The sequence below is a fragment of the Myxine glutinosa genome, chromosome 8 (genome assembly GCF_964187855.1).
Source record: "Myxine glutinosa chromosome 8, kmMyxGlut1.1, whole genome shotgun sequence".
Lineage (NCBI taxonomy): Eukaryota > Metazoa > Chordata > Myxini > Myxiniformes > Myxinidae > Myxine > Myxine glutinosa.
Genome location: NC_136268.1, coordinates 155,817,008 through 155,842,024, shown reverse-complemented (window position 1 = coordinate 155,842,024; position 25,017 = coordinate 155,817,008). Strand labels below are relative to the sequence as shown.

The 25,017-nt window shown below is 42.2% G+C and overlaps 1 protein-coding gene across 1 annotated transcript; it reads left to right on the top strand.

Annotated features, from left to right (window-relative positions):
- Positions 1-298: 298 nt before the first annotated feature.
- LOC137433045 (growth/differentiation factor 10) lies at positions 299-24,368 on the top strand. Its single transcript, XM_068125465.2, has 3 exons — positions 299-848; positions 2,708-3,618; positions 21,617-24,368. Exons 1-3 carry the CDS (start codon positions 575-577, stop codon positions 21,806-21,808), a joined length of 1,377 nt encoding a protein of 458 aa, XP_067981566.1. The 5' UTR covers positions 299-574; the 3' UTR covers positions 21,809-24,368.
- The last annotated feature ends 649 nt before the right edge of the window (positions 24,369-25,017 follow it).

Sequence of the window (25,017 nt, the reverse complement as noted above, 5' to 3'; positions counted from 1 at the left end):
GTGAGGAGAACAGACAATATAAATGAGCCTTTTCATTGGGGGAACAGTATGGTAGCACCGGTACCCGGAGACTATATCAAACGATCCACATTTAATAGCTGATGTGCAGAGACCAGAGCAATCCTCCCCCTCCCTCGTCCTTCCCCTCCCTCGTCCTTCCCCTCCCTCGTCCTTTCCTCCTCCCCACCGATGCCAACCCTCCCTGGTCCCTTTCCACCATGACGCTCTCACTCCGCCGACCCCCACCAGCCTCAACCTTGGCCACCCTTACGTAAACGGCGCTTCCCATCGGCCTACCGACCTTTACTCAGTGCAAACGCGCCACACTCCTTGAAGAGGAGATACAGTGAATAAAAAGGCCGTGTCCATCACGACATCTTATATCTGATCGATTATATCTGATTCTTCAGTTATTCATTTCTCCCATGCGGGGGAGGTTTAAAGGCACGGATTATTTTTGAAGGAATCTTGACAAAGAAAGGATTCCCCCCCTCCCCCCTTTTTTCCTTATTCTCGAAAGAAAACGGGCTTTTTGAGCAACGACCTTCGTGGGATTGGTTACCTTTCTCCAAAGATGTCCCTGCTCGTCGGAGCCGCTCTCGCTCTCTGGTTACTTCTCGGTTCGGTTGGCAGCGCTCGGAGATCCCTGTTTTTCCCCGGGGGACTTTCGGCTAAACTCGGCAAAGACGAGTCGTGGCCGGTCTTGCCGTCAGTGCCTGGACAGAAAGCGTCGGCGAACCGACAAGATGCCCTCTCTACCCACATGCGCAAGCTCTACCAGGAGTACATGAGGCAAGGAAATCGCCTGCTGGAGCGCAACACCATTCGGAGCTTCAAGCCTGCCATAGGTGCGTACCCTACACTCCGGACGATCCCACGACGACGCATGGCCGAGCGTATCGTACGTCTTATCGAGATTATTATTTAAAATAACATATAAAACTCCATGCGATACTGTTCCTGTGAATTTTAAATATTGATCGAGGGCATTTGCTTGGAGGGGCTTGTAGGATCTACCTCAGAAGTGCTTATAGCACTGACAATAGTCTCGTCCTTGGGTTCGATCCCCAACCAGATTACAGATGGTCACCCTGGTGTTTCACACCAATTATTACGTCGTTTGTCATTTGGATGCCAAGTCTTGCCTACCTTCAGCCTTGTTTGCCGATGTACATTAGAGATCCCACTTTGGCGTTCATGTAGTGTCCGCGATTGTCACCTTCAACCTTTAATACTGAGTTCCCAATTTTTTTTTTTTTTTTTTGTATACTGAATCGAGGCTCGTGAAAGAGCTAAAATTCCTGCCTTGTTTAACTCTTGGGAAGGCAACGGTAAACCACCCACTATAATCTTTGCCATAAGTGTTTATATATATATATATATATATATATATATATATATATATATATATATATATATATATATATACATATATATATGGTGAGCCAGAAATATGGTCATTTTTGAAATTTGTGTGAAGGAAATAAAAAAATGTATTTCAAAACAAATTCTTACAAGAAAGTGAATTACATAACATGCCATTTATTTGTGGAAAATAACATCTAGTCTCGGAGATGCGCACCATTTCGTCTGGCACATTCCTCCAATCTTGGACGCCAATTTATTCATAACGTTCTGCAACATGGCCACGTCAATATCATTGATTTTGCGTCTGATGTTTTACTTAAATTCATGAAGAGTTTGTGGATGGTTAACATACATTTTGTCCTTTAGATATGATCACAAGAAATAATCACATGCAGTCAAATCGGGTGACGTCGCTGGCCATGGAATATTGCCGTTTCTGGAAATGACATGCTTTGGAAAGAGCGCCCTTACAGTAGTCATGGTACTTCAATATCATGAATGAATTTATTTTGAAATACAATTTTTTATTTCCTTCACTCAAATTTCAAAAATGACCATATTTCTGGCTCACCCTGTATATGCACCTGGGCCGAGACCTCCCTACAGCGCTTTTAAAGTTTCATTCTTTTAACTGCTTCATTGAGACTTGAAAAGATAATGAAACAGTGAATTTTTTTTGGACATTTTGGAGTAATGCTCTCCATGTGCGCCCGCAAACATCCCTCCGATAGTCACGGTGAAAGCGCACAAGGGTTGTCTATGTTCGAGCAGGAAACAATATTTAGTATGAAACCGCACGCTTTGAGTGCACGTACACCGGACGCCTGTCTCATACACAAACTCATATAAATGCATACTTTTGCTCTCACGGGGCTAAGCTTTACAAAAGCAACTTTTGTTTATAACTTCATGCGACCAATAGCATAATGGGGTTGTTTTAAAGTCTGCAATCGCTTTGGGGTCTGCGGTTGAGGTCTGGAACCGTTTGGAGTATATTTTTATTATTTATTTTGTTCCATGGCTGCGTTTTCACGACGACGTGTGTGATGAAAGCAACGCTCAATGGTTGCCCGGTTGCTGTTCAGGTGAAATTGCAATCCTGTGTGTGTTCTGTTGAACTATCGCCACCTGCTGTTTCTCTGTCGTCCATAAATATAACGCACCGTTGATTCGTTTGAAGACCTTGAGTATAGAGGTTGTTTTAAACTTTTCTGTGCGGTCGTTGTAGGATGTTGATGGAAAATATAGAGCAGGATGTTTATTTTTGATGTTGCCATTCCAAATAACGTAAGATGCAAACACATAAGCCGAATATTAAAGGTCTCCCCTTTCTCGCCAGATTCACGAGAGGGCGGTCCTGTGTACACGTTCAACCTGACCAACATTCCCAATTCGGAGAAGATCCTCGCTGCCTCCTTCCACTTCTCGCCCCATCGCTCTTTACTCCCAAGGGCCTCCTCCTGCAAATCGAACTCCATCAGCAACGCGTGCACCACGCATCCATGGCGCCCGCTCCTGCCCGCGTTGGAGATCGTCTTTTGGGGAGCACCCAAAAGTAAGGAAACACGGCCTGAGCGACGTTTCAAAACTTTGCAGACGAGTTTCAAGGGCTGGCAGGCCCGGGATGTCACTTCCCTTGTGCGTGCTGCACAACTGAGAGATGATCCAGTGCTGCATGTGAGAGCGCGGGCTCGAGCTTTGCAGGTGCAGAGCGCCGACATGTCCTTTCCGGAAGGAGACTTTGAGGAGCCTCCTTACTTGCTCGTCTATGCCAATGACTCTGAGATTCTGGAGCCAAACAGCGTTGTGACCACGTTGCAGCGATACGGTCGGTTCCCAGTGTACAATGAGAGATCGTCCATTGGTAACTCGTCGCAAGGTGAGCGCGCACGCGTGCGCAGGCACAGCTCGTGGCTTGATAATAAGCTACCAGAAGGAGACACCTTCAAGGAATGGGCAGAGAAAGAGGTGACCACCAGGCAGGAGAAAACTATAGACAAAAGTAAGCGTCGTGGAATCCGGCGAAAGTCCCGAGGAAAGAAGGCGAGGCGTGCCAAATCGCGGATGCTCAACTTCGACTCGGAGACCCTCCGCCAGGCGCGCCTTGAGCAGCAGAACGAGCCAATGACTTGCGCTCGACGACCTCTCCGAGTCGATTTCGCCGACATTGGATGGAACGAGTGGATCATTTCGCCAGAGGCCTTCGATGCTTATTACTGCGCTGGAGTTTGCCAATTTCCCATGTCTAAGGTGAGTCCCACTTTGCTCTAAAATAATTTCTTCTCTGTGCTTTTTCATTCCAGTTTAATTATTTTTACCACCCTGCATTGGCCCTCCATTAAAACCCTCATTGACTCGAAGTGTATGCATATTAATGATGTTCCTCCTTAGAGGGAGTCCATTTCACACATAGTGCATGTTTTTTGCAATTTGAGATAACTCCAATCATTCCTTCTCTGTAACTCTGGGCCAAACACGAACCCACCTGTGCACGATGTAATATATTGATGGCTCCTTGTACGATAAATGACTGTTCCTAACCGTATCAGTCGTTAATGCATTCTCATTTCGACACACGTGTTATTTTTCTGGAACTTGAGTTCTTTCGGAAGTCCGCCAGGGGTCGTTCAAAGGTAATAGATCATTTCAGGACCAAGGACAGCTACTCAAAAGATGCAGATGTTGACTAATATTTACAGATGTTGACAATTTCTTGGAAATAACTCCAGCTCATGTATTGATTTGTACATCAATTAAAGTTAAAATCGACCATTAACATCCACATTTGAACATTCTATTGATCTGGGCTTTGATCTTGATCTCCATGGGCTTTGAATCAATGCCTTGTGTCATTACCTCCTCTGCCACCGAAGGTAACTTTTCAAAAGTTCTTCTTCGCCATTGAGAGATGCGACCAAAAATGATATATAGCATGATATTTCAAAACATTGTGGATGGATTACAACAAAACTAGGTGGATGCGTTGGGTAGGTGACAAGATCAAGCCTGTAAGATTTTGGTTCAGTTCCGGATGCAGATCAGGCCTATCATTGGATACAAACGTAAACTGTTCAGCCTGGCAAAGATGTGCTCTCTACCGAATGCCGTTGAAATTTCAACCGTCACTGTGCCAATTTCTGGGTGTTGGTAGCTCTTCAACCAGCCACAGAATTACAGCAATGGACTTCTCTGACTCCGTGTACCTCACCCAGTCAGTGAAATTTCCGACCCAGATTTCTCCCAATGGCATGTCCTCCATCTCATTCTGGACATGGTGATGACAAATTTTCCTATAATGTCTTCTGTTCCTCTTCTGCTCCAATTGGTCCATCTTATCATGTGCTTGTGAAGGTCAACATCTCTCTGGCTATTCTTGGAGAGCAGCCTCAGCACTACAGGGCCAGATAGTTTTTGTTTGTTTTTGTTGCTTTGTTGTTGTTTTTAGTTTAGTTTTTTTTGCTTGACAAAGTCGAGGCTCATGGGAGAGCTAGAACACAGAACAGATCAGAATGCCACAAAACAAAAGGAACAGGAGGAAGAGAAGGGAGAATGCCAAAAGCATGGCCAAAGGAAAAAATAGGTGTAGACGGACAAACAAGGGATGCGGTTAACGATGAGTGGTTAGGGGGAATGCAAGTTGTGGACAAGATGGATACAGAAACCAACTCTCAGGAAGTAAAACTGGAAAATTGAGGGGGCTGTGGGTGGTTTAAAGGGTTTAAAGGGTTTAAAAGGGTTAACTGCTCCACAGTAAGAGCAGTTAAAAAAAGGATATTGGCTTTGGATGGGGAATGATCCGAGATAACAGCTGTCTTGAAGACCTGGAGGGAAGAGAATGGGGAAGTTGGTTCCACAGGTGGGGAAAAGAAGAGGAACAAATGAGTGCAGGTGAGCAGTGATTCTATATTTTTTTCTTTTCACCAGAAAGTTGCAGGTGGACCACATATGCCCTGCAGAAACGTGGGGGTGGGGGTCAAAGCACGGAGAGAGCAGAGAGAGCAGAGGATGCAAGACCTGAAAGGAGGCGGAAGAGAACATAGAGAGACCACCAACCTGTTTACGATGGCAAAGTGATCAGCACATACATTCGGCTTCATCGCGAGAGCTTCTAATGACCTTCAAGGTCATGGTTTCCATGGTGTCAAGCTGAGGAGGTTTAAGACAAGTAGACCAGCCTAGATGACCAACAAGCTTCAAATGAAGACCTTGTAGGTGGATAGGAGTTCAGGTGTGCCAAGGAAGGACTTTGTACGACGCAGCATACCTCGTCTGCGACTGACTTTTAAGGCCATCTTTAAAATGTGGTTTGCCCAAGAAAGATCATGGCTGAGAGTTTGTCCCAAGAAGTTGAGTGATTGAACTTCTTCAAGTGGATTGCTAATAAAGTTGATGTGAGGGTTTTCCAGACAGCCTTTTCAGAGAGACAGAGTGGGTGTGAGATTTGTCAGAATTGAAAGACATTTTCCAAATGTTTGTCCAGCTTGTGAATTTATCAAGGTCTGAGGAGAGGTCAGTGGCTGCTGCCACTCTATCTGAAAGATGAGGGATGTCATGGCAAAGGGTGAAAGCCTCAGCAAGTAGATGTAGAGGATTTTCTATAGAGTCATTGAGATCGTTGATTAAGATTAGGGATAGGATGGGGGCCTAGAACACTGCCTTGAGGCACTCCAGCCTTAGCAGGGAGAGGAGAAGAAAGATTCTGTTTGAGTGCCACACATTGGCTACTAGAGTAGATTAAGTCAGTAAGCCATGTGTAGAATTGGCCTTTGATGCCATAGGCAGAGAGTTTGAAGAACAAGGTGGGATGCCACATGGGCCTGAAAACTCGAGATATGTCCAGAGAGACTGCCCTGATCTCATGTCTGATATTGAGGACATCCATCCATAGTTGGAAGAGTATAAGCAGCATGTCCAAAGCGGAGTGAACTAGTTTCAATCCGAATTGATGATCTGAGATGAGGTTGTTGGAGAAAATTATTGATTTTATGTCAGTTGTGATCATGGATTCCATGACAATGTTGATGATTGGAAGGAAGCTGATAGTTTTGTAGCAAAGGGGACAAGTTTTCAACCATGTTTATGCAATGCAGTGATGTTGGCTGACTTCAAATAAATAAATATATATATACGAGCTTGGTGAGGCGAGCGTACGTCGTTACTGAGGAACGGGCTTATTTTAGCTGAGGCTAATGATTGTACCTGAGTTGCTGTGTTGTCATGATTTACACCAATCATAATACAAACAATTACTTTGCACAAATGTATTTGTTGTGTTTGTGATATTACATTTTTATAGGCAACTTAGGTTGAAGATTTAGGTTGAATGTTTTTTTTTTCAAGAAAGAACCCCTCAGCACACACATAGGGGAGGGGTAGGTGCAGACTGGAAGTTTGGGACGATTACACCTCACCACCAAGTAATTCAAAACACCTCACCACCAAGTAATTCAAAACACCTCACCACCAAGTAATTCAAAACACCTCACCACCAAGTAATTCAAAACACCTCACCACCAAGTAATTCAAAACACCTCACCACCAAGTAATTCAAAACACCTCACCACCAAGTAATTCAAAACACCTCACCACCAAGTAATTCAAAACACCTCACCACCACGTAATTCAAAACACCTCACCACCAAGTAATTCAAAATACCTCACCACCACGTAATTCAAAATACCTCACCACCAAGTAATTCAAAACACCTCACCACCATGTAATTCAAAATACCTCACCACCACGTAATTCAAAATACCTCACCACCAAGTAATTCAAAACACCTCACCACCACATAATTCAAAACACCTCATCACCACATAATTCAAAACACCTCACCACCAAGTAATTCAAAATACCTCACCACCAAGTAATTCAAAACACCTCACCACCAAGTAATTCAAAACACCTCACCACCAAGTAATTCAAAACACCTCACCACCAAGTAATTCAAAACACCTCACCACCACGTAATTCAAAACACCTCACCACCAAGTAATTTAAAACACCTCACCACCACGTAATTCAAAACACCTCACCACCAAGTAATTCAAAACACCTCACCACCAAGTAATTCAAAACACCTCACCACCAAGTAATTCAAAACACCTCACCACCACGTAATTCAAAACACCTCACCACCAAGTAATTTAAAACACCTCACCACCACGTAATTCAAAACACCTCACCACCAAGTAATTCAAAACACCTCACCACCAAGTAATTCAAAACACCTCACCACCAAGTAATTTAAAACACCTCACCACCACGTAATTCAAAACACCTCACCACCAAGTAATTCAAAACACCTCACCACCACGTAATTCAAAACACCTCACCACCAAGTAATTTAAAACACCTCACCACCAAGTAATTCAAAACACCTCACCACCAAGTAATTCAAAACACCTCACCACCAAGTAATTCAAAACACCTCACCACCAAGTAATTCCAAACACCTCACCACCACGTAATTCAAAACACCTCACCACCAAGTGATTCAAAACACCTCACCACCAAGTAATTTAAAACACCTCACCACCACGTAATTCAAAACACCTCACCACCACGTAATTCAAAACACCTCACCACCAAGTAATTTAAAACACCTCACCACCACGTAATTCAAAACACCTCACCACCACGTAATTCAAAACACCTCACCACCAAGTAATTCAAAACACCTCACCACCACGTAATTCAAAACACCTCACCACCACGTAATTCAAAACACCTCACCACCAAGTAATTTAAAACACCTCACCACCAAGTAATTCAAAACACCTCACCACCATGTAATTCAAAACACCTCACCACCAAGTAATTTAAACACCTCACCACCATGCACTTCAAAACACCTCACCACCACGTAATTCAAAACACCTCACCACCACGTAATTCAAAACACCTCACCACCAAGTAATTTAAAACACCTCACCACCACGTAATTCAAAACACCTCACCACCAAGTAATTCAAAACACCTCACCACCACGTAATTCAAAACACCTCACCACCAAGTAATTTAAAACACATCACCACCAAGTAATTCAAAACACCTCACCACCATGTAATTCAAAACACCTCACCACCAAGTAATTTAAAACACCTCACCACCAAGTAATTCAAAACACCTCACCACCAAGTAATTTAAAACACCTCACCACCAAGTAATTCAAAACACCTCACCACCAAGTAATTCAAAACACCTCACCACCAAGTAATTTAAAACACCTCACCACCAAGTAATTTAAAACACCTCACCACCAAGTAATTCAAAACACCTCACCACCAAGTAATTAAAAACACCTCACCACCAAGTAATTTAAAACACCTCACCACCAAGTAATTAAAAACACCTCACCACCACGTAATTTAAAACACCTTCACCACCATGTAATTTAAAACACCTCACCACCACATAATTCAAAACACCTCACCACCACATAATTTTAAACACTTCACCACCATGTAATTCAAAACACCTCACCACCACGTAATTTAAACACCTTCACCACCAAGTAATTTAAAACACCTTCACCACCAAGTAATTAAAAACACCTCACCACCACGAAATTATAAACACCTCAACACCACGAAATTAAAAACACCTCACAACCACGAAATTCAAAACACCTAGGTAGCCACGAAACAGGAAATTAAAAACACCTCACCGCCAAGTAATTTAAACACCTTCACCACCAATTAATTCAAAACACCTCACCACCAAGTAATTTAAAACACCTTCACCACCAAGTAATTTAAAACACCTTCACCACCAAGTAATTCAAAACACCTCACAGCCATAAAATGCATAATAAAAACACCTCAACACCACAAAATTAAAAACACCTCACCACCACGAAATTGAAAACACCTCACCACCATGAAATTGAAAACACCTCACCACCATGTAATTCAAAACACCTCACCACCACCAAATTTAAAACACCTTCACCACCAAGTAATTAAAAACACCTCACCACCAAGTAATTCAAAACACCTCACCACCACGTAATTTAAAACACCTCACCACCACGTAATTCAAAACACCTCACCACCAAGTAATTTAAAACACCTCACCACCACGTAATTCAAAACACCTCACCACCAAGTAATTTAAAACACCTTCACCACCAGGTAATTCAAAATACCTCACCACCAAGTAATTTATAACACCTTCACCACCAACGAATTCAAAACACCTCACCACCAAGTAATTTAAAACACCTCACAGCCATAAAACACATAAGAAAAACACCTCACCACCACGAAATTAAAAACACCTCACCACCCCGAAATTGAAAACACCTCACCACCACAAAAGTAAAAACATCTCAACACCACGAAATTAAAAACACCTCACAACCACGAAATTGAAAACACCTCATAGCCACGAAACACGAAATTAAAAACACCTCACAACCACGAAATTGAAAACACCTCAAAGCCACAAAACACGAAATTAAAAACACCTCACAACCACGAAATTGAAAACACCTCAAAGCCACAAAACACGAAATTAAAAACACCTCACAGCCAGGAAACACAAAATTAAAAATACCTCACCACCACGAAAGTAAAAACACCTCAACACCACGAAATTAAAAACACCTCACAACCACGAAATTGAAAACACCTCACCACCACAAAAGTAAAAACACCTCAACACCACGAAATTAAAAACACCTCACAACCACGAAATTGAAAACACCTCATAGCCACGAAACACGAAATTAAAAACACCTCACAACCACGAAATTGAAAACACCTCATAGCCACGAAACACGAAATTAAAAACACCTCCCAGCCAGGAAACACAAAATTAAAAATACCTCACCACCACGAAAGTAAAAACACCTCAACACCACGAAATTAAAAACACCTCACAACCACGAAATTGAAAACACCTCATAGCCACGAAACACGAAATTAAAAACACCTCACAACCACGAAATTGAAAACACCTCAAAGCCCCGAAACACAAAATTATAAACAGCTCACCACCACAAAATTGAAAACACGACACAGCGATGAAACACGAAATTAAAAACATCCACAGCCACGAAATTAAAAACACCTCACAGCCACGAAATTAAAAATATCCACAGCCACGAAATTAAAAACATCTCGCAGCCACGAAATTAAAAACATCCACAGCCACGAAATTAAAAACATCCACAGCCACGAAATTAAAAACATCCACAGCCACGAAATTAAAAACATCCACAGCCACGAAATTAAAAACATCCACAGCCACGAAATTAAAAACACCTCACAGCCACGAAATTAAAAACATCCACAGCCACGAAATTAAAAACACCTCACAGCCACGAAATTAAAAACATCCACAGCCACGAAATTAAAAACATCCACAGCCACGAAATTAAAAACATCCACAGCCACGAAATTAAAAACATCCACAGCCACGAAATTAAAAACATCCACAGCCACGAAATTAAAAACACCTCACAGCCACGAAATTAAAAACACCTCACAGCCACGAAATTGAAAACACCTCACAGCCACGAAATTAAAAACATCTCACAGCCACGAAATTAAAAACATCTCACAGCCACGAAATTAAAAACACCTCACAGCCACGAAATTAAAAACACCTCACAGCCACGAAATTAAAAACATCTCACAGCCACGAAATTAAAAACACCTCACAGCCACGAAATTAAAAACATCTCACAGCCACAAAATTAAAAACATCTCACAGCCACGAAATTAAAAACACCTCACAGCCACGAAATTAAAAACACCTCACAGCCACGAAATTAAAAACATCTCACAGCCACGAAATTAAAAACACCTCACAGCCACGAAATTAAAAACACCTCACAGCCACGAAATTAAAAACACCTCACAGCCACGAAATTAAAAACATCTCACAGCCACGAAATTAAAAACACCTCACAGCCACGAAATTAAAAACACCTCACAGCCACGAAATTAAAAACATCTCACAGCCACGAAATTAAAAAAAATCTCACAGCCACGAAATTAAAAACATCTCACAGCCACGAAATTAAAAACACCTCACAGCCACGAAATTAAAAACACCTCACAGCCACGAAATTAAAAACATCTCACAGCCACGAAATTAAAAACACCTCACAGCCACGAAATTAAAAACATCTCACAGCCACGAAATTAAAAACATCTCACAGCCACGAAATTAAAAACATCTCACAGCCACGAAATTAAAAACATCTCACAGCCACGAAATTAAAAACACCTCACAGCCACGAAATTAAAAACATCCACAGCCACGAAATTAAAAACATCTCACAGCCACGAAATTAAAAACATCTCACAGCCACGAAATTAAAAACATCCACAGCCACGAAATTAAAAACATCTCACAGCCACGAAATTAAAAACACCTCACAGCCACGAAATTAAAAACATCCACAGCCACGAAATTAAAAACATCTCACAGCCACGAAATTAAAAACACCTCACAGCCACGAAATTAAAAACATCCACAGCCACGAAATTAAAAACACCTCACAGCCACGAAATTAAAAACATCTCACAGCCACGAAATGAAAAACATCTCACAGCCACGAAATTAAAAACATCTCACAGCCACGAAATTAAAAACATCTCACAGCCACGAAATTAAAAACACCTCACAGCCACGAAATTAAAAACATCTCACAGCCACGAAATTAAAAACATCTCACAGCCACGAAATTAAAAACACCTCACAGCCACGAAATTAAAAACATCTCACAGCCACGAAATTAAAAACACCTCACACCCACGAAATTAAAAACACCTCACAGCCACGAAATTAAAAACATCTCACAGCCACGAAATTAAAAACACCTCACAGCCACGAAATTAAAAACACCTCACAGCCACAAAATTAAAAACACCTCACAGCCACAAAATTAAAAACACCTCACAGCCACGAAATTAAAACACCTCACAGCCACAAAATTAAAAACACCTCACAGCCACAAAATTAAAACACCTCACAGCCACGAAATTAAAAACACCTCACAGCCACGAAATTAAAAACACCTCACAGCCACAAAATTAAAACACCTCACAGCCACAAAATTAAAAACACCTCACAGCCACGAAATTAAAAACACCTCACAGCCACGAAATTAAAACACCTCACAGCCACAAAATTAAAACACCTCACAGCCACAAAATTAAAAACACCTCACAGCCACGAAATTAAAAACACCTCACAGCCACGAAATTAAAAACACCTCACAGCCACGAAATTAAAAACACCTCACAGCCACGAAATTAAAAACATCTCACAGCCACGAAATTAAAAACATCTCACAGCCACGAAATTAAAAACATCTCACAGCCACGAAATTAAAAACACCTCACAGCCACGAAATTGAAAACACCTCACAGCCACGAAATTAAAAACACCTCACAGCCACGAAATTAAAAACATCTCACAGCCACGAAATTAAAAACATCTCACAGCCACAAAATTAAAAACACCTCACAGCCACGAAATTGAAAACACCTCACAGCCACGAAATTAAAAACACCTCACAGCCACGAAATTAAAAACATCTCACAGCCACGAAATTAAAAACATCTCACAGCCACGAAATTGAAAACACCTCACAGCCACAAAATTAAAAACACCTCACAGCCACGAAATTGAAAACACCTCACAGCCACGAAATTAAAAACACCTCACAGCCACGAAATTGAAAACACCTCACAGCCACAAAATTAAAAACATCTCACAGCCACGAAATTAAAAACACCTCACAGCCACGAAATTGAAAACACCTCACAGCCACAAAATTAAAAACATCTCACAGCCACGAAATTAAAACACCTCACAGCCACGAAATTAAAAACATCTCACAGCCACGAAATTAAAAACATCTCACAGCCACGAAATTAAAAACATCTCACAGCCACGAAATTAAAAACACCTCACAGCCGCGAAATTGAAAACACCTCACAGCCACAAAATTAAAAACACCTCACAGCCACGAAATTAAAAACACCTCACAGCCACGAAATTGAAAACACCTCACAGCCACAAAATTAAAAACATCTCACAGCCACGAAATTAAAAACACCTCACAGCCACGAAATTAAAACACCTCACAGCCACGAAATTAAAAACACCTCACAGCCACGAAATTAAAAACACCTCAAAGCCACGAAATTAAAAACAATTCACCACGAGGTAATTCAAAACACCTCACCACCACATGATTTAAAAACACCTCACCACCACGTAATTCAGAAAACCTCAACACCAACTAATTCAAAACACCTCACCACGAGGTAATTCAAAACACCTCACCACCACATGATTTAAAAACACCTCACCACCACGTAATTCAGAAAACCTCAACACCAACTAATTCAAAACACCTCACCACCACATAATTAAAAACACCTCACCAACAAGTAATTCCACACACCTCACCACCACATAATTAAAAACACCTCACCACCACATCATTTATAAACACCTCACCATCACATAATTATAAATACCTCACCACCACATGATTTAAAAACACCTCACCATCACGTAATTCAGAAAACCTCACCACCAACTAATTCAAAACACCTCACCACCACATAATTAAAAACACCTCACCACCACATCATTTATAAACACCTCACCATCACATAATTATAAATACCTCACCACCACATGATTTAAAAACACCTCACCATCACGTAATTCAGAAAACCTCACCACCAACTAATTCAAAACACCTCACCACCACATAATTAAAAACACCTCACCAACATGTCATTTAAAAACACCTCACCACCACGTAATTATAAATACCTCACCACCACATAATTCAAAATACCTCACCACTACGTGATTCAAAACCACCACAACGTTATTATAAACACTTCACAACCACGGAAACAAAAGTTTGAGGGAGTCGTGAAGTGAAAACACAGACACTGCCCAGATGTGTAGATACAGTATACAGATAAATAACTATACCCGAGTTGCCGTTTTGTCATTGTTTAAACCAATCATAATTCAAACAATAATTTTACACAAATGTATTTCTAATATACGTGATATCACATTTTATAAACAATTGAAGTTGAAAACTTAAGTTGAAAAAAAGAAGTCCTGAAAAAATTCCCCCAAAAAATAATTAAATAAATTGGAAAAAATTTCAAAGAAATTACCCTTAGGACATACCGACAGGAGAGATATGTGCATACCAGAAGTTTGGTATGATTTCACAAAAGTTTGAGGGAGTAGTTCAGTGACAAGACAACACAAGACAACACAAGACATCACAGACAATGCACATATATATATATATATATATATATATATATATATATATATATATATATATATATATATATATTGTATATATATATATATACATACATACATACATACATACATACATATATATATATATATATATTTATATATATATATATATATATATATATATATATATATATATATATATATATATATATATATATATATATATATATATATATATATATATACTAGCCACTAGCGGAATGCACCCGACGTTGCCGGGTTCTTTTCGAATGAATTTAATCTCCTGTACTAAAAAAAGGAATGGGCCCAGCCGCGGCCGCATTTCGTCCATTTACTACTATAATTCAGCTTTTACTCACGGCCGTAGGAGATTGACTACTATAATTCAGCTCAGCTTTTCATTGTGGAATGGGCCCGGCCGAGGCAGCCTCGACCGGCCTCGCCACCTAGCCTATAAACTTCCCGGGGCCCGTCCCGACATTTTTTGTTTCAGAGGTTTCCTCCTATCTTTCACCGTTCCGGAGATTAGCGTGTGCAGACAGACAGACAGACAGACAGATAGACAGACAGACAAACAAACAAAAACGTTATTTTATATATATGTATATACAGTCACGTGAAAAATGTAAGTACACCCCAAGTAAAATTTTGACTTTTTCAACATATTTCAACATACAGCTTTTTGATCTTCATTTCAACAATATTGATAGATAACGGTGATGTAATATAACAAATATCATGAAACATTTACATTTTGTAGTCCATTGTATAATTTAAATAAACGTTAATGCAAATTTCGCATGTGGAAAAAGTAAGTACACCCCTACATTTATCACTACTTCAAATACCTAAAATTGGAATCGGGTGCACCAGCTCAGGTGCAAATGATTAGAACATCATTAGAGAGGATCTTGGAGGAACCTGTCTTATTTAAACCTCAGACATTTAGTTTGGTTTGCTCTTTGTTGTTGAAGTGTGCGGCGTCACCATGCCTAGATCAAAGGAGCTCTCTGAGGCCTTCAGAAAGAAGGTTATAAATGCCTACGAGTCTGGGAAGGGATTTAAAAAGATCTCCAAACAATTTGAAATCAATCATTCGACTGTGCGGAAGATCATCTACAAGTGGAGAAGATTCTAAACAACTGCCAACCTATTCAGGCCAGGCCGCCCCAGCAAGTTCAGCCCGAGAGCAAACCACAAGATGCTGAAAGAAGTATCTAAGAACCCCCAAAATGTCATCATGGGACCTACAGGTAGCTCTTGCCACTGTTGATGTCAAATTGCACGAGTCTACCATTAGAAAGAGGCTGCACAAATTTAATCTGCATGGGAGGTGTGCCAGCAGGAAACCTTTGCTGTCCAGAAAGAACATCAGGGCAAGACTAAAGTTTGCCAATGAACACCTTGGCAAAGACCAGCACTTCTGGAACAATGTGCTCTGGACAGATGAGTCAAAGGTAGAGCTATTTGGCCACAGTACCAGAAGACATGTTTGGCGAAAACCAATGACAGCATTTGACCACAAGAACCTGATACCAACTGTAAAGCATGGTGGTGGAAATATTATGGTTTGGGGCAGCTTTGCTGCATCAGTGCCTGGGCAGCTCACCATCATAGAATCCACTATGAATTCTTCATTGTAGCAGAGGGTGCTTGAGGATAATGTGAGGCCATCTGTCGGAAAGTTGAAGCTCAACCGAAGGTGGACCTTGCAACATGACAATGACCCTAAACATACCAGTAAATCCACCAAGGAATGGCTGAAAAGAAAGAAATGGAGGGTTCTGGAATGGCCAAGTCAAAGCCCGGATCTAAATTCCATCGAGATGTTGTGGGGGGATTTGAAACGAGCTGTGCATGCAAGAAACCCCTCAAACATCGCACAGTTAAAGAATTCTGCATGGAGGAGTGGGCAAAAATTTCTCCCAGTCGATGTCAGAGACTGGTAGACAGTTATAAGAAACGCCTACTTGAGGTTGTTTCTGCCAAAGGGGGCAATACCACCTATTAGAGCCAAAGGTGTACTTACTTTTTCCACATGCGAAATTTGCATTTATGTTTATTTAAATTATACAATGGAGTACAAAATGTAAATGTTTCATGATATTTGTTATATTATATCACCTTTATCTTTCAATATTGTTGAAATGAAGATCAAATAGCTGTATGTTGAAATATGTTGAAAAAGTCAAAACTTTACATGGGGTGTACTTACTTTTTTACGTGACTGTACATCAGAGAGAGACAAGGTGCCACCAGATTTGAGAGGAGAGAGACAAATTTGAAACTTGGTTCTTGAGATTGGACAGATGTTATTTTTTGGCTCTCCCGAGAGTAGCACACACTTGTTGCAGGCTTCGTGGAATGAACTGAGGATGCTTTTGGTCAGATGGGCCTTCAAGGAGCAGAATGCAAGTTGTTTCTAGTCAACTGCGTCACCACAGGATTCAGTATACCATGGGTGGGAGGATGGGTAAGATAACTGAAGACGAGATGGGATGAATCTGTGCCTAATGGAGAGAATGTTTCTGTGGAAGAATTCCCAGGCTGAGTTAATATCAGGTGCGGTAGATATAGGAGACCAGTCCTGAGGTGTGATAGCTGCTTGCAGTCCCTGTCAGTTTGCGTGAGTCAACTGCCAGTCTCTCCAACACTGAGGCTGTTCTCTGAGAATGGCCAAAGATGTTGACGTTGACCTTCACAAGCACATGCTTAGAGGAACCATTTGGGGCAGAAGAAGAGCAAGATACATTTGCATGGAAATTCATCATCACCAAATCCAGAAGGAGTATTTACCATTGACAGAAATCCGGGTGGGAAAGTTTATAGATTGGATCACATGCAGTCCCATAATTCCTTTGCTGAAGTGCCATGGCTGATGAGAGAGATGCCAACACACAGCCAATTTGTATGGTGACGATTGAAATCCACATATGAGGAAGAAAGTTGGGATGAGTGGTTAAAAGTTGGTCCATGTTGTCTGAAAGATGTAGATGGAGTAGTCACTGTTGCGAGGATGGTACAACACAAAAACAAAATAAGGTGGGCTTTGGATTGGGGATCAGAGGGGAAGTCGCAGCCCGTGGTACTCCTGTGGTTTGGGAGGTGTCAGAGCAGTACACGAAGATTGAGAAGTGGAGTTCTTGATGTACAGTGCAACTCCACCATCAAAACACAGTTCAAATGATCAAACTGGAGGAGACAATGGCCAGTGAGTGATGCTGAGAAGTCAGAAACGTCCTGTGGGACGAAGGATTCTTTTAAACAGATGATGTCCAGTTTATCGCCAGTGGCCTGGATTGAGAGATCTGTCAGGTTGGAGTGGAGGTCTTGGATGTTGAGGTCCACCCATTCAGGGATAAAGGAGGAGGAGCTAAAAACGATCAATAACATGACATAGTGCATCCTTAACCAGTGCTAAATCCAAGGCATTTTAAAATACATTTTGGAAACATTTTCTGTATTATGAAGAGCTTTTAAAAGAAAAAAAGTTTCATTGAGTGAAGATTAAGTTTGTTGATATTGAAAAGAAGAAGGGATAGGGAATTAAGAAGTAACTGGGCATGGAAGATAAGAGGTTTTTTTTCATGTTATTGGTGTTGTTGTTGTTGTTGTTACTTGCGAAAATCGAAGATTTTAAAAATATATTGGTTGGTCGTGTGTGTTATTCTGTCTGTTTGTCAATCGCCTACAGATCACAATTTGAAACCATTCTACATGAAACTTCATGAAATGATAGAGTTGGTCACAAGTGATTTTGAGGTTAAGAAGTCAGCATAGGCCAAAGGTCAACAACTTTGTCTAAAAATCATCAATTTTCATCTGATTGACATAAAATTTGAAGATGATTTGCACATCAGGTCTGCAAATTTAACCACCAATTATTCTTGGCGTCAACATAGGCCAAAACGTCAACAACTTCGGAACAATTTCTAAAATCCTCAATTTTCATCTGACTGACCTGAAGTTTGAACCGGATTTGTATGTCATGTCACTGAATTCGACGACCAATTATTTTTGAGGTTAACATAGGCCAAAAGGTCAACATAGGCCAAAAGGTCAACATAGGCCAAAAGGTCAACATAGGCCAAAAGTGAACAACTTATTTTAGGGATTTCACAAGTATTGTGCTATGCACAACATATTTCTTATTACTTGCAAAATCGAAGATTTTTCAAGTATATTGGTCGGTTGCGTTTGTGGTTCTGTCTGTTTGTCTGTTTGTCTGCTTGTCTGTTTGTCTGTTTGTCACCGACCGACAGGTCACAATTCTAAACCGATCGTCAGGAAACTTCACCAAGTTGTCTAGGTCGTCCCAATTGAGAAGCCTATTGATTTTGAGGTCAAAGGTCATCTGGATGTCAAATTTCTAAAATCACCATTTTAAATCCGATTGACTTGAAAATGGAATAACATTTGTATATTGAGTCAATAAATTGGGAAAGGAACTATTTTGAGGTCAAAAGGTCAAAGGTCAACTCAAGGTCAAATTTTAAAAGTCATCAATTTTCATCCAAAAAGCCATCAATTCTCAACCGATTGACTTGAACATCGAACAGCATTTGCATATCGAGTCACTAAATTGGGAAACATACTATTTTTGAGGTCAAAAGGTCAAAGGTCAACTCAAGGTCAAACTTCCAAAATCATCAATTTTCATCTGAAAACCCATCAGTTTTTATCCGATTGACTTCAAAATAGAACAGCATTTGTGCATTGCTTCACTGAATTGGGAAAACAATTATTTATGAGGACAAAATGTCAAAGGTCAACTCAAGGTCAAACTTCAAAAATCAGCAATTTTCATCTGAAAAATCGTCACTTTTCAGCATATTGACCCGAGCTTTGATCAAGATCATCAATTTTAAATTTGATGAAATGGACAATTTGCTGGATCAATGGAAACCTTTTTGGAGGGCGGATGGGGGATGGATTTCGCAAATATTGTGCTCTGCATGACGTCTTCTTGTTTGTTTGTTTGTTTGTTTCCGATTGATTTGGAATATTTTTTGTGGTAGATTGTTTGTATTCTTTTTATTGGAGCAAGCAGGAGAAAAGGATTGAACTGAGGGATCAGAAGTATCAGTACCAGCGATAAAGGAAGCAAAAACGAGGCATGTTGGATTAAAAAATAAAAACAGAGACAGAAGCATAACCTGACTATAACTAATAAGCCAGACTTTACCAGGAGCATGGAATTGACGATTCAACACAAGAAACGGTTTGGGACAGACCATTTGATGAAAAACAATGACCAGAAAAGCAGGAGTTAAAACAAGAACAGCACTCGAAAGAGTGCATTACCTAAGGCAGGCTGAATAGTTTACATTTTGTATCCCACTGATAGGCCCGGTCTGCATCCATTCTTTAACCAAAATCTAATCAGCTGGTTCTTGTCACCTAACCAACTCCTCCACCAGGTTTCGTCGAAATCCGTCTGTAACTGTTTGAGATATCCTGCTGTATGTCGTGTTTGGTCCTATTTCTCAAGGGTGAAGAATCACTTAGAAATTTTAAATCACTTAAAAGTTCTCCTATCTGTATCCAGATCCAAATCTTCAACCAGATTAAAATAATTAGTCCACTTCACACACCCAAAATGTCCACCAAGTTTCGTCCAAATTCGTCCACCACTTTGAGATATTGTGCTGTACATTGTTTTGGCCTTTTCTCTTAATGGTGAAGAATCACGAAAAAAAATTCTCGTATCTCGATCCGGACGCGGATCTTCAACAAATTCTAATAAATTCGTCATTGTCACACGTCTAACCTATCCACCAAGTTTTGTTTCTATAAATCCATAACTTTGAGATATCCAGCTCAATGACAAATAGACAGGTAGGCAAACAAGGTGAAAACATAATCTCCGTCCACCTTAGGCGGCGGAGATAATAAATCAGTAAAACACAACGTAAAAGGTCCAGTGAACTTAGCTTAGATGAACTGGAGGGAGCAACTGACGGTCAGACGTCCACGTGCGGCTAAAGCCTGAACTGGACCACTGCTCTCCCCTTTGGGTTGGCGCCCCTGCCTCGCACGTTGCTCTCCTAATGCCATAGAAAGCAAGGCTCATAAAATCATTGGAATCTCCCGCTATGAAGCTGAGTTTTTAGGCGAGTTACTGTTGTATCACAAGCAGGTGGCTGACCTCTCTGTAGTCTATCACCTCCTTTTGATCTTTCACCCTCTGCTCTTTCTTGGCTCTGTCCCTCCCAGGTTTCTGCAAGGTGCACACGGTCTGCCACTAACCCTCTTCTTGTTGCACTCCCAAAATCCAGGCACACTGCTCACCTCCACTCGATTGTTCCTCTTCTATACCACCTGTGGTACCAACTTTCCCACTCCGTTCAGTCCCATTCTTCCCTCGACCCACCTGTTCATGTCTACCTCCTGCCCTCCCCACTCCGTACGCATGATCTCTTCTACCCCACATTACCCCATTCTCAAACACCACTTTTCCAGGTTATTATCATTTTACCCCTTGTCCCTCACCTCAGTTGGTTTGTTATTTGGCGATCGGTTTGTTCCTTTGCTGTTTAATCCCCACTTCCCCCTTCTTGCCATGTTTCTTTCAGCTTATGTGCAGCTTGTTCAACACCCATGTGTCCCCTTCCCTCGATCTCACTATCACTTCGACTCTGCTGTTGGTGTTTCCCCCCTTTCAATTTTGGTCCGTTCCATTCTGCTCTGGCTCTTCCACGAGCCTCGACCACGTATCCAAAAATGAATGTCACAGTGATCTAAGGCTTGTGGACATTATTCATGTATTACAGTCAGGACAAAGACATTAGCATACATCATCAGTTTCACTTTTAGATGAATTATAGGGACACTAGTAGATAATTGAATAATCCACCATGATGAATGTGATTTGAAGTCGGTGCCCGAGCCTAAGGTTGTATGATTTCATGAAAGTATATTCCTATGATTTATCTGTTGCATTGTTTGCCCCTGCAGGAGGTGCGTCCATCTAACCACGCCACCCTGCAGAGCATTGTTCGTGCCATTGGGATCATGCGTCACGTCCCGGAGCCATGCTGCGTACCCGAGGTCATGTCCGCCATCAGCCTTCTCTTCCTTGATGAAAACCACAACGTGGTGCTCAAACTCTACCCCAACATAGTTGTGGAGACCTGCGCCTGCCGATAATCTTGGTTAAACGCGGGACCTCTTTTAACCGCTTGCGGTGAACCGATTCCATTACTTGGACGAAGACTATTGTTTCAATAATTTGGCTTCTGGACTCGGACAAATATGGCAAATCAATGCGTTTAACCCATTGGCCACACTGTGTTTGTGCGTTGAGGATGTAACATTCCAATACATCTCTTACAAATGGTTGGCATTGCGATGTAAAGAAAACTAGGTGTGTGGTTACTACCATAACCGCTTTAACCACAGAAATGTGGGTTTTCCCAAACTATACCAGTGGTTATTTACTAGCCACAATGACTTGATTTAATTATATATTATATTATGCAGTTTGCATGCAATTGTTTGATGGACAAAGACCATCCCAAAAAAAAAACCATGGATCCAAAACGTTTTTCCCCTCATTTTTCTCAAAAATGTGACTCCATTGACATCAGAACATCTCCACACTGGAGGAACAATGTAGAAGAAAGTACCTACATATGAAAGGACGAACGTCTGTACATAGTTTCCTAGATCTAGGTCAAGAGGAAATAACATTTGATGAAAAAACATTTTTGACGCAATTCACCACCGCACCAACCCCTCCCTTTCCTCACCTCACCCCCTCACCTATACATACAAACGAGATACTCAGAACATTTTCTTCAATACATATGTAACTAGAGAATTCATAGAACACCTTACCCCACTCAGCATTAAGGTATATAATTCAATTGAAATAAAATAATGATTTTAAAGGTCGTATAAAAAAATTCGGAAGTTTACCACCGTTGATGCAGTGTCTTATACACCACCTTATTTAGCTTGGCCAAATACTGCAAAATTGGAGGTTTTTGGAAGTGGTAAGAAGGTGATTTGTGTTCTACAGTGTTCAAGTGTATAATTAATTTCAAATAAAATAACGATTTTAAAGGTCGTATAAAAAAATTCGGAAGTTTACCACCGTTGATGCAGTGTCTTATACACCACCTTATTTAGCTTGGCCAAATACTGCAAAATTGGAGGTTTTTGGAAGTGGTAAGAAGGTGATTTGTGTTCTACAGTGTTCAAGTGTATAATTAATTTCAAATAAAATAATGATTTTAAAGGTCGTATAAAAAAAATATTCCGGAACTTTCCAGACGAAGCGTCTTCTACACAACCTTAACACATTGTATAACTATTGGGGACACCTCTTCGCGGTGGTTGGATCCCCCAACGCAAATCAGGGGCCAAATCTTTCCCATTAGTCCCTGCTGCCCAGATTCTTCAGGGGAGGGCGGTCACGGTCAGAGTGCCGATTGGTCCCCATGGACCGGCCCTTCCTTTACCCCATGTCTGTTTCTCTGTTTCTTTCTTTCTTTCTTTCTTTCTCTTCTCTTCTCTTCTCTTCTCTTCTCTTCTCTTCTCTTCTCTTCTCTTCTCTCTCTAACTTTGTCATGGCACTGACTTTGTGAAGGCGGGGGTACACCATTCTGGATGTGGGAGATATCTGGGTCGCTCCTGGGAGATCGATCGGGCTGTCTCCGTGCTGTGGATTTGTTCAAGAGAACTGCCTGAGGGCTGTACAACAACAACAACAACAACAACACATTATATTTGTTAATGATGCCTGGTGTTTGTCCTTCATGACATCCTTTTAAAAACAGTAAGTTTCCTGTTTGGGATGATTTCCAATTTTGTTTGACTGCCAAATAGACAGAGTAAAAATATTATCTAATGCCTCCCTGGCCCTGCGCATGTGCGATCTGGACGAATTCAAAGCCAAAGTACAGATAAACGGCAGGTTTGTTTTCCAATTAATGTTCAAAATATACAATCAATTGAAATGAAGTTTTACCTCGATAATAAACTGACGTTTGTAGACAGAAGTGAACCAATTGCTTAAACCCCACTTTTCGCTTCAGGCGTGCGTGGTAATACGTAAGGGGCAGCTGTCATTACTAGTTTTAAATACTTGTACAAAAATTCAAAAACAAAACCATTGGTATGTCTTGAACTATTGTATCTCGTTCGTATAACATTTTGAACACCCACCCCCCCCTTTCACCCACCTCTCAAGCCCCACTCTCTCCCACCTCTCATGCCCCACTCTCTCCCACCTCTCATGCCCCACTCTCCCACCTCTCATGCCCCACTCTCCCACCTCTCATGCCCCACTCTCTCCCACCTCTCATGCCTCGCTCTCCTGCCCCGCTCTCCCACCTCTCATGCCCCACTCTCTCCCACCTCTCATGCCTCGCTCTCCTGCCCCGCTCTCCCACCTCTCCTGCACCGCTCCTCACCTCTCCTGCCCCGCTCTCCCACCTCTTCTGCCCCGCTCCTCACCTCTCATGCCCCGCTCTCCCGCCTCCCATGACCCGCTCTCCCACCTCTCATGCCCCTCTCTCCCGCCTCTCATGCCCCGCTCTCCCGCCTCCCATGCCCCGCTCCTCACCTCTCATGCCCCGCTCTCCCGCCTCCCATGACCCGCTCTCCCACCTCTCATGCCCCTCTCTCCCGCCTCTCATGCCCCGCTCTCCCGCCTCCCATGCCCCGCTCCTCACCTCTCATGCCTCGCTCTCCTGCCCCGCTCTCCCACCTCTCCTGCCCCGCTCTCCCGCCTCCCATGCCCCGCTCCTCACCTCTCATGCCCCGCTCTCCCGCTTCCCATGACCCGCTCTCCCACCTCTCATGCCCCACTCTCTCCCACCTCTCATGCCTCGCTCTCCTGCCCCGCTCTCCCACCTCTCCTGCCCCGCTCCTCACCTCTCTTGCCCCGCTCTCCCACCTCTTCTGCCCCGCTCCTCACCTCTCATGCCCCGCTCTCCCGCCTCCCATGACCCGCTCTCCCACCTCTCATGCCCCTCTCTTCCGCCTCTCATGCCCCGCTCTCCCGCCTCCCATGCCCCGCTCCTCACCTCTCATGCCCCGCTCTCCCGCCTCCCATGACCCGCTCTCCCACCTCTCATGCCCCTCTCACCCGCCTCTCATGCCCTGCTCTCCCGCCTCCCATGCCCCGCTCCTCACCTCTCATGCCCCGCTCTCCCGCCTCTCATGCCCCACTGTCCCACCTCTCATGCCCCTCTCCTCACCTCTCATGCCCCGCTCTCCCGCCTCCCATGACCCGCTCTCCCACCTCTCATGCCCCTCTCTTCCGCCTCTCATGCCCCGCTCTCCCGCCTCCCATGCCCCGCTCCTCACCTCTCATGCCCCGCTCTCCCGCCTCCCATGACCCGCTCTCC

What these genes read in the sequence shown, in the direction of transcription:
- LOC137433045 (XM_068125465.2), top strand. Translation starts at nt 575, where the DNA reads ATGTCCCTGCTCGTCGGAGCCGCTCTCGCTCTCTGGTTACTTCTCGGT. An exon ending in GAGCTTCAAGCCTGCCATAG is followed by an intron (nt 849 to 2,707) that starts GTGCGTACCCTA and finishes CTTTCTCGCCAG; the next exon opens with ATTCACGAGAGGGCGGTCCT. An exon ending in GCCAATTTCCCATGTCTAAG is followed by an intron (nt 3,619 to 21,616) that starts GTGAGTCCCACT and finishes TTGCCCCTGCAG; the next exon opens with GAGGTGCGTCCATCTAACCA.